The following is a 9,890-nucleotide window of genomic DNA, read 5'->3' on the forward strand; positions in this document are numbered from 1 at the left end:
GGCACCACATGGTACAACCTGATCTATATAACCAATTCTAGGCCAGCTAGGGCTGCACTAAACCCCAAGGCTTTCTTTCACCTTTCCCAGCAGCCTGAAGAAAATGAGCCCTTTCTCGGGTGTCTCCCCCCCCCCCGCCCCCGTCCTTTGCCTTCAGTGCTTCATCTGCCAAAGGAGCTGGAGACACCTTAACTTTTCCAAATGGCTATCCAGTTATCTTAATTACCAACAACCTAAGTCTGGACTGGGGCCTATCCACTGCTGTAATTAAGTTCTCACGTGATGCTATGGGCGGCTGTGGGCATGGGTACCACCGGAACCTTTCTTTACCCATAACCAGTGGCTTCACTCTATTTCTTCCCTCCCAACTCCAGCCACAATCTTGGCAGCTCCCAAGAAAGTTCACAACTTAGCAAATAAAGAGACACGGTCCTGAGCCTGGGGCAGGAGATGCTTGGCCATGTCTGTGTAGTGGAAACCTTGAAGGCAGCTGACAGTTGGGATTCACTTCCTTGCGTAGAAGGGCACAGGCAGCACAAACTAGCTGGCTTTAGCCCTGTGGGCAGCTGCCCCCTCCACATGCTCACAGGGCTGTAGCTTTCAGGCTACATCTAACTTTTTGCTTATTTGATGTAGGGTCTGTTGTGTAGCAAACACTGGTCAAGACCCCAGTGCTGGGATTCCAGGCAATGGCTGTCTCTCCTGAGTTTAAGAGTCTGCCACACTTTCTCCACAGGAAATGTGTAAATTGAGTAAAGATTATAAAAGGTCAATGGTCAAGGTAAAGATTTACAACACAGTAGTTGCTGTTGAATTTATTACAGGAAGTTGGTTGCCAAGTGCTGTATGATACTTCCAACTCATTACTAGGTGGTGATGCAGGCCAAGCCAAAGGTTGAGGAACATTCCGGGTTTCTGCAGGCACGGTTCCAAGAGCCTGAGATGTGGTCAGGACATCAGGTCACCAGACGGATGACATTCCTCACCAACAGGCTCTGGGCACCGACTTCACAGCCAGGTGCACACACTCAGGGCTGGCTAAGCAGACTGACGCTGTGTGTAGAGGGCGTGGCCCCATCCCATCCACCCTTTCCTTCTCTGCTGTGCTGAGACTACAGCAGCCTGTGCAGGAAGTGTGTACCTTCTTTAAGGGACACTTGCAAACATTCCCTGATGCCCAATTATTTCAAGACAGTTTATTTCCAAAATGGGTCACAACATTAGCTTTTGGCCCATTCTGCCAAATGTACAAGCTACAAATGCTTGCTTAGCAGCTGAGGGGCACACGTTAGTATCATGTCTGAAAAGTGATAAAAATCCATATAAAACAAATATTCAAAGTTTCCATAGGAACACAGGTAAGTGTGACCCATCTCCTAGCCTTCCACACTGCATCCGTGCCAACCCTATTCTTACAAAGACATTCCAAAACTAGCGGTAATTAAGTTAAATGGTCCCCCCAAATCCCTTAATTCAAGCTAAACTTGCAGGTAAGAGCTACAAGAATGGCATCTACACATTGATACTAGTAGAAGCACAGGTTGCTGGGTGACGGTCCATCCCACTCTCCTGGGCACAAGACATGGGCAGAGTGCCAACATCCTGCTCCTCCACTTCTGGTGGGAAGCCATGGCTCTGGATCTGCTTCATGAGTTGCCTGAAAACAGAAAAGTGGCATATAAAATCCAAATCCCTAAGTTGGGCAGCCTCCCAAGGTCTCCTGACAGCATACCCCTGGGTCACTACAATACTAGGAAGCAATTTAATGTACCATTTCATTAACAGGGAAATCACGGGTGATATAGCTAACTTGAATACTCTAGTTACATTAATGCTCTAGTTGCAAAGAAATCTAGTTGCTATTAGTTCTAAGAACTTTCCCAGGAAAGATCTGAAGATCAGTATTAGAGAATTCCCTTCTGTATTTAACTCAAGGTAAAACAACTTGTTATCAATTAGACAAGAACCAAGCTCAATTTCAAGATGCCTTATTGGGTGGGAGACAGGCTAGCTTCAAGTTAGTCAAGGTCAATCCTCGGCTGATCCTTCTCCCTCAGCCTATAGCTGAAACACAAGCATGCACAATCGCACTCACCACATTGGCCTCGACATTACATAGTAGATAGAAGGCCTTTGGAATCCATTGAAAGTAGACGCAGCAGCAACAGTGTATGCACCCATGTTCTCAAAGAGCATCCAATCACCCACATGCATTTCAGGCAGGTTACAGCGCTCAACAATCCGATCAAGGCCATCACACGTTGGTCCCCAGATGCTGGACGAGTAATACTTCTCATCTGGCTTGGGTCTCTGTATGAAGACAGTGCTCCTCAATATTCCCGAATCCTGTCCCAACATTCTCACTGCTATAGAACATGCTCAGAACTTACCTTCGGCAGCAGGGCCTTCACATGTGCATGATCATACAGAATACAGTTAAATGATCCATACACGCCGTCATTTACATAATACATGAAGGTTTGCTCGTTTGACTCATCTTCATCGTCAGAGCCGGTCTGTTCCTTCCATACCATTTTTTTGGCAATGATATTGACTGCCAGTGTGAAAGCTGATGCAACATAGTATCTGCCTGGCTCGGCTATGACTCTCACCCCAGAGTCTGGGGGGAAATACTTGTCCAGAGCTGGGTTGATCACACTGGTGATCTAAGACAGAGAAAGGTGTAGCCACTCGTTACTCAGTCCACAGAGGAGAAAGATCACATTGCTAAAGGACAGTGCTAAAGGACAGGAGCCTGGGAGCTGGCACCAGCAGGTGTGTCATCACGTAACTAACATCTTATCTCCGTGGAAACCAGCCTGCACACTACTTCATTTCCCATTCTCTGCTCAGGACCCATCTCTATCATGTCAAGACACTATACTATGGATACTGTTTTATTAAACAATAGTACAAAATAATAATAGGGGCCACATGCCAAAATAATTCTGTTTAGAAATGTATGCCAACAAGATAAAAACCCTTCCACTCTGCCTCACATGACTTTACAAGCAGCAACACAAGCTCTAGACAATGGCTTCACTTCCTAAGAGGCTGAACATTATTAAAATATACAGGGGTCAGGGATGAAGGCACAAGCTGAGGCAGGAGGATTCCAAGTTCAGGGCCAGCCTGACTACAAAATGAAATTCTGGCTCAAAAATATTAAGTCAGTGGAAACACAATGCCAGGACATTTACTTTCATGTCTGTTTGGCTCATTTTGGTATCAGTAAACATTTAGGTTCTATACTACACCAAAACGGAACTTGCTATATCTAAAAGAGCCTCTACGGTTAATACTGCAAATTACCTCTTCAAATTTAAGCTTCGTATCCTCAGATCCAGGAAAGCCACCACCAATATCAAGCAGATACATGCTGAAACCAACTTCTGTCTAGAACCAAGAAAAATTCAGAAGTCAGACTGCCAGATTCATAACAATAAAAATGCACACAGCAGATGGGTTTAAATCTGTTATACAGAAAAGGCTAATTCTAGATTCAAGAGTAGTTATTCCTGACAGCCCCTCCACTACTGAGTCACATGTACTCACTCCCATATCAAAGACACAGCGGGCATCCGACAGGGCTTGCACAAAGGTCTCAGGATCAGTACATCCACTCCCCACATGGAAGCTGAAATCAAAAGAAAGAGAATGCTGGTTGTCACTAGTTCTCAAAATGAGAAGGGCCCAGAAAACTGGCACTGTCTAATGACTCAGCCGCTAACTATGTCACTGAGATCTCACCTAACACCAATGACATCAATATTTAGTTCTTTTGCCCGTTCCAAGAGGAGTCTGCTGGTTTTGAGTGTGGCACCAAACTTAACACTGAGGCGACAAACTGCTTTAGAATCATCGGTGGCAATCCGCAAAACCAACCTAGACAGAAGTACATCAAGTAAGTATTAAATATTCCGTCCACACCAGAGAGCCCTGTCCTAGGAATGGGTGCTGCCCTGTGGTTTGACTAACCCAGGGTTTAGCCCAGTTCTACGATGTGCAAGGACAGAGTGGCCAGCGTTTGCTCTCAGGACTCACTTTGCCTTTGGATGTGCTCTGGCGACCTTCATCAACTCAATTTCACTGTCGAATGTCATCATCTGGACTCCACTGCTGGCAGCATACTTAATCTGAGACACTTGTTTACACGGATTTGCATAGATAATCCTCTCTGGAGGCACCCCAAGCCCCTGCACCAACTGGATTTCAGTCTGGAAGAAAAGGGAACTGTCACATGTGCCCCACCCTAGCCCATTAATGCTTACTGCCCAAGACACAACTGGTGTCTGCCCTGGGGAAAAAGCAGGCTTACCTTGCTTGCACAGTCAAAACCTGTCCCGACGGCAGCTAGGGTGTTCACTATGGCTCTGCTGTCATTACTTTTGACTGCATAAAAGGGAGTGACGCGGGGAAGAGCCTTTAGCCATCTTAGATGTTTCTTCAGGATGTCTCCCAGGTCCGCGACATAGAAAGCATCCTTGTCATCCTGGAATGAGAGTGGGTTTGGGGACCTCATGAGAAGTTCTGCAGTATGACACCGAAAACCCTTTTCCTTTCCTTCCTTCCTTCATCCGATCTTGTTAGTGGTCACTGACACAGCATGACCACACTGATGGACAACCACAGCCAATTAAAATCTAGAGTCTCTGTCAAGACATCAAGACACACTCACTCCCACTGTGTTAGTAACTCAGCTTAGCTGTGGACAAGGGCTTCTCATACTTACAGAGGAAGAAACTTCATTAATTTTTTGGTCCAGAATGTCCTTGGCTGTAAATCCTTCATCGAGGATGTGGCAGTCAAACTCTTCCTTCTTGAAGCTGTTCATGGTTCTCGATGTGCCTCTGAAATAGAGCGAGTGAGGGGGAATTCGCTCACAGCCTTAGCAGTGATTCAACAGAAACCCACAAGGGTAAACTGAATACTTACACACAAAAAAACTAGAGATGGAATTAAATTATTGCCAGCTCCTCACCAGGCGAGCTATCCAGGAACTCTGAGCTCTGTCTGCTTAGAGTGGTGGAAGCAGCCTATGAACAGAAACACAGGACGTTGGTATCTCCCTTGGAATCTTACCATTAAAGGTTAGACACTGCAACAGCATACCAGAGTAAGCAGGCGGAATGAAGCGCCCAGGACAGGAAGAGCATTGGTGGGATGGGTGGGAATCCCAGTGCCTAGGTGAGCCACACAATCCCCAAACCCTGCAGATTCCACAATGGACACCACGGCTCTGTTCCACACAAATAGGATATCTCCATCCCTAGCCCTCTCCAAACAGCATATGGGTTTCAGAAGTGTATCTGAACATAGACCACTAGCTGTCATTGTTAGTATGTGTTCCTATCTGCTCTATTTTCAAGCCATTCCAGCTCTTCAGAAATTTCAAATGGCATTACAGTAATTACATGCAGTCCTGTAAACATAGTTTTCCACTTGGACTAAGTTACACTTAATGATTTTTAGTGAATAATCCACCAACAATTTCCATAAGGAAACTTCCATGCCATACGGGCATTAAAAAAAGGGGGGGGCAGTGGTAGTGCACGCCTTTAATCCCAGCATTCAGGGAGGCAGAGGCAGGTGGATCTCTGTGAGTTTAAGGTCAGCCTGGTCTACAGAGCTAGTGCTAGGACAGTCTCCAAAGCTACAAAGAAACCCTGTTTCGAAAAAGCAAAAACAAAACAAAAAAAACCCTTCACAGTATACTGTAATAGTTATTGTTATCAGAAATCAGTATTCTATAGAGTCTGTATTGCCTACCAAATGAGCACTTCAGTGAATCCAACTGTCCTCAAATGCCTTTCACTTAGTTATGGATAATAACCATATGGTAGGATTTTTGGCTAACTTTATGAATAGCAATAAGTAAGATCATCACACCGAACAATAAAAGTTTCTGTCTCAGTCTTATGAAACTGACACCAGGCAGGGGCCAGGTAAAGGCTTCTTTTTTCCACTGTACGACCCATTTCAGTGCCAACAGCCTACAGGCACAGAGGCTGGGCAATGGTTAGGAGCCAGTTTGCTCTAGCATGGGACACTATGAGAGGCCCAGGGTGACAAACCTGCCATAAATCCAAATCCATGCACGGTACAACACGCTTTAAGCCTCTCCATTTAATGAGACTTTTTGGCACTGTCTACATCATTAGTTGCCTAAACCACTCTTAAGTATAGAGACCAGCGCCAGCCAACTCATGTCTGCCTATGCGTATACCACTTACAACTGATGAATAGGCTCTGGACGGAACTCTGTAATTTTCGGTCTTAAGTATTTTCCAGGCACCCTTTAGGCTTAAACCTGGAAATCTTTCTTTGAGATGCCAATTACTTTTACTTTTCTGTATCTCTTAAACGCTTTTTCCTGAATAATTAAATACATAAAATCTGAAAAATGTTCCTAACACCTTTTTGCACTGGGCGTAGCTAAATCGTAATTGACTCAATTAGCACAAGAGGGTAGGTAACTCTAGTAGAGATACAAGCCAATTAAAACAAAAAGAATTCTACCAGTCAAATTCTGCTCTATCTTAGATTTGAATAAAACAAACCGCTGCATTCTTTGTCCTCTCCCAGACGGGCTCACCTCCCCACACTTTACCAGTTACTGAGGATTCTGAGCCGGGCTTCTAAACCTGCACGCCGGACAGCCGGGAGTTAGGCTTCTCCTAAACCACTAAGTCATTCAAGGAGTCCTAATTCCAAGTCACAGACGGGCATCCATCAGCAGTGACTCCCGGACTAAATTTAGGTCTAGCAACTTCTACATCGGGTCATCGACTCTGCTCTGTACACGTAGCGAAACTAAAAGTGGCAGGGAACTAACTGCAGGGCGGCCGCGCTCCCCTGCACCTGCCGCGGGGCTTGCCCTCCACCATCGCGTCGGCCGGTGGAGTGCCGAGCCCGGCTGATGCCGAGAGAGCTCCGCAGGTGACGCGAGGGCTAGCAGCCCAGGACCGGGAGCCTCTGCCTTCCGGGCGGCGGCTAGCAAGGTCACCGGCCCCAGGCCACGTGTCCCCTTGCCGGCGACCGCAGTCGGGGCCTCTCGACACGTGGCGCCACACAGCCCTCCCGCGCCCCGCTCACCTCACAGCGCACGGACGCCCACGGCCAGCCCCATGGAGACGCCGCTGCCGCCGCCGCCGAACTCAGAGGAGCGCCCGGCCGCTCGCCGCCGCCCCGTCAGCCGCCTCTTCGAGCCCGCCGCAGACGCCGGCCCGAGGTGGAGCCGAGCTGCTGGCTGAGGGCGGGCGGACGGCGGCGGCCGCTGCAGGGACTGACAAAGCCCGACGACGCGCCGCGCCGCTACTTATACGCTGAGCACGTCGTCATGGAGACGCACCAGCTCAAACCAGCCGCGATCGGTTCCGGCCGGGAGGCGCGGGCGGGGGAGGGGCCGGAGGCTCCGCGGCGGCCAACCCCGGACCGGGTGTGCCTGGGGGCGGGAGGCGCGGGCCGCGCGCGTCAGTGGGGCGGAGCGCCGCGCGTGCCCGCCCACCCGCGCCCCGGGGGTGATGGGGTGGGAGACCTCCGCCCGCGCGCCCCGCCCTGTCCGGCCTCGTGCCGGACACGCCCTGCGGCAGGCCCGCGCACGCGCACCACGAGTCCGGCCTGCCAGCGCGCCGCAGGGCCCTCTGGGCAGCGGGCGGGAGCTGGCCGGAGCATGCGCAGGCGCACCTAGTCGGCCGCTCTCACTCCACCGTCTCACCCCCGATTCCCCATGGCGGGACCCAAGCCTGGAAGACTAGCAAAATTCTTTCTCGGTTTTGCCTTCTGCGCGTGGTATTCCCTAGCGGGACAGGCGGGCTCGTGGATGGATGGGCCGTGAGTTGGGTGCAGCCCACGTAGACCTCGCGGCGCAAACTGATTCTGCTTCCCGATCCCGCATGCCTATACATGGAGCTCAGCACGCTAGCAGTTCTGTTGGCATCTTCCATAGAGGTTAGGCACCAGTTGCGTGCTAAAATATGCCTTCTATCTAAGCAAGAGCTCTACCCAAAAGCGTGTTAGGGGCGAGTTAAGAGGCTGTGGGGTTCTGAGCCACCCACTGCGCCTTGTATTCTATTGGATGAAGTTAAATCAGTAGCCTTTCAGGTTAGCTACAACCAACACGCTTTAGGAAGTCTCAACAATGGATTTGTATCCCCCAAAGTCACATTGATAGGGAACAAGTAGAACTGATTGGCTACTTACATATTGAGTATCATAAAGACAAATAGTACTCCACATTGTTACTATGTATACGTTGTTAATGGTTTGTTTGTTCTCCGTTAAGACCCCTCTCCTAAGACGGGCAGCGGTGGTAGCGCACGCCTTTAATTCCAGCGCTTGGGAGGCAGAGGCAGGTGGTTCTACTTGAGTTCCAATTCCAGTCTGGTCTACAGAGTGAGTTCCGGAACCTCTAGGGCTGATACACAGAGAAACCCCTGCCCTTGAAAAACAAGGAACAGTCTGCAAAGAGTTTCCCATCAACCAAGGGCATCAACATAGTAAGACACCCACCCCTTTGGAAAAAAAAAACAAAAACAAAACACGACTGGCTTTTCTACAGATACAGAGGAAATCCACGCTCTATCTCTGCTCTCAAGTTGCTATGGAATTTTGTACAAGTCTTCTTCCTTCTTGGTCTCATAGACCCAAGGGTCTTTTATACCCACAAAGTCCTGGGAGAAAACTTTCGGTACCCACTGCCTGACTTGGAACAAAGTCCGTGAATATCTCCTCAATGAGTGCATGAATGATTAAAAGAATGATCTATTTCTCCCTAAAGCGTGGCTCTGTAGAAACTAGAGCCACAAAGAGTCATATGAGATGTACATACAAAGTTGTGATGGGTGCTACACTCTTTCCTTGGGCACCTTGATCTATCTTATTTTTATATAATCCTGGAGCAGTCACTGGATGCCAAGAAGAGCAGGAGAAGGGTGTAGGACCCCCCCCCCCGCCCCAATGCTTTTCTTCCCCAAGAATGAGATGAACTGTTGGCACCCATCAGAGAAGCACTAGGTAAGACATCTTTGTCTCTGTGTTGGGAGATCCTCATTGTGCTTTAAATTTGGAAACCTTACCTGGAAGGGGCAGAGCAGGTCCTCATCCAGGAGGCAGGAGACCATGCCATCCCACATGAGCTACAATCGCTCTATCACAACCTGTGCCTGTGGTAGGCAAGAACCTGCAACCCACCCAGACATTCCAATTCCTACCCAAACGCTGGCTGTGCTGTCCCCTGGGGGTGAGGGTGGGGTGAGGCCTTCCTCGTGATACAGCTGACTGTCAGGGTGGGGACAGAAGGTAGGGAAGGAGGGGCCGCTTCCTGGGGTACTGGCCCTGCTGGCTGGTGGTGGACAGGCTCCAGCTAGGAGAGGCCCCCAAAGCCGGTCTGAAGGGAGCTATATTGAGTCATAAGACTCAACTACTAACCTGTATTCAAGAAGACAGGCCCGTGGTGACTAAACCCACTCTTAGTCAAACAAGAGCCATTGCTTTCGTCAATGTGTTTTCATCCGGCTCCTCCCTTCCCCTTTCCATTTTCCTTCAGAGAAAAATCAACAAAGGCCAGACTACCAGGCTAGGCTACCGCTCAGCACAAGAGTGTTTGCCCCCTTTCTCCTTGGGGCAGGTTTGAGGCTCTAAATGCCATTGCCCCCCAAAATAAAGTAATGGGACCTTATAAAGTGTGCAGTGCCTGATGCCTGGATGTCACCCTGCTATGGAGTGAGAAGTGTTTGGTTGGGCGCAGAGGTATGGAAGAATGAGTAGCAGTGTTCTGAGTTACTGCCCTACATTTTGGGTCTGCTTCTGACTTTCTTGGGGACTCTAATGGGAAGCCCTGGCTCTCACTCCTCTCCTTGGGAGTGGAAACTCAGTGTCTGTAAGTGGGG

At 49.1% G+C, this 9,890-nt stretch overlaps 1 protein-coding gene and 1 non-coding gene across 2 annotated transcripts; both read right to left on the reverse strand.

The window, feature by feature from the left end:
* Positions 1-782: 782 nt before the first annotated feature.
* Positions 783-7,271, reverse strand: Odc1 (ornithine decarboxylase 1). Its single transcript, XM_048439765.3, has 11 exons — positions 7,096-7,271; positions 4,936-5,036; positions 4,733-4,850; positions 4,319-4,492; positions 4,045-4,217; positions 3,751-3,885; positions 3,556-3,637; positions 3,313-3,396; positions 2,391-2,666; positions 2,096-2,310; positions 783-1,657 (listed from the first exon to the last, which is right to left on the reverse strand). The coding sequence occupies exons 3-11, from the start codon at positions 4,832-4,834 to the stop codon at positions 1,513-1,515; spliced, it is 1,386 nt and encodes a 461-aa protein (XP_048295722.1). The 5' UTR covers positions 4,835-4,850; positions 4,936-5,036; positions 7,096-7,271; the 3' UTR covers positions 783-1,512.
* LOC125404186 (small nucleolar RNA SNORA42/SNORA80 family) lies at positions 5,964-6,097 on the reverse strand. The gene has a single exon (XR_007233200.3). It is a non-coding gene; the product is annotated as a small nucleolar RNA SNORA42/SNORA80 family (small nucleolar RNA).
* Positions 7,272-9,890: the final 2,619 nt, after the last annotated feature.

This window comes from Myodes glareolus, chromosome 6 (genome assembly GCF_982192425.1).
Source record: "Myodes glareolus chromosome 6, mMyoGla1.1, whole genome shotgun sequence".
NCBI lineage: Eukaryota > Metazoa > Chordata > Mammalia > Rodentia > Cricetidae > Myodes > Myodes glareolus.

Coding starts and splice junctions, on each gene's coding strand:
- Odc1 (XM_048439765.3), bottom strand. CDS start 4,834: ATGAACAGCTTCAAGAAGGAAGAGTTTGACTGCCACATCCTCGATGAA. Junction 3,638..3,750: donor ATTGATGTCATTGGTGTTAG/GTGAGATCTCAG, acceptor TTTTGATTTCAG/CTTCCATGTGGGGAGTGGAT. Junction 1,658..2,095: donor GTAATGTCGAGGCCAATGTG/GTGAGTGCGATT, acceptor TTCTGTTTTCAG/GCAACTCATGAAGCAGATCC.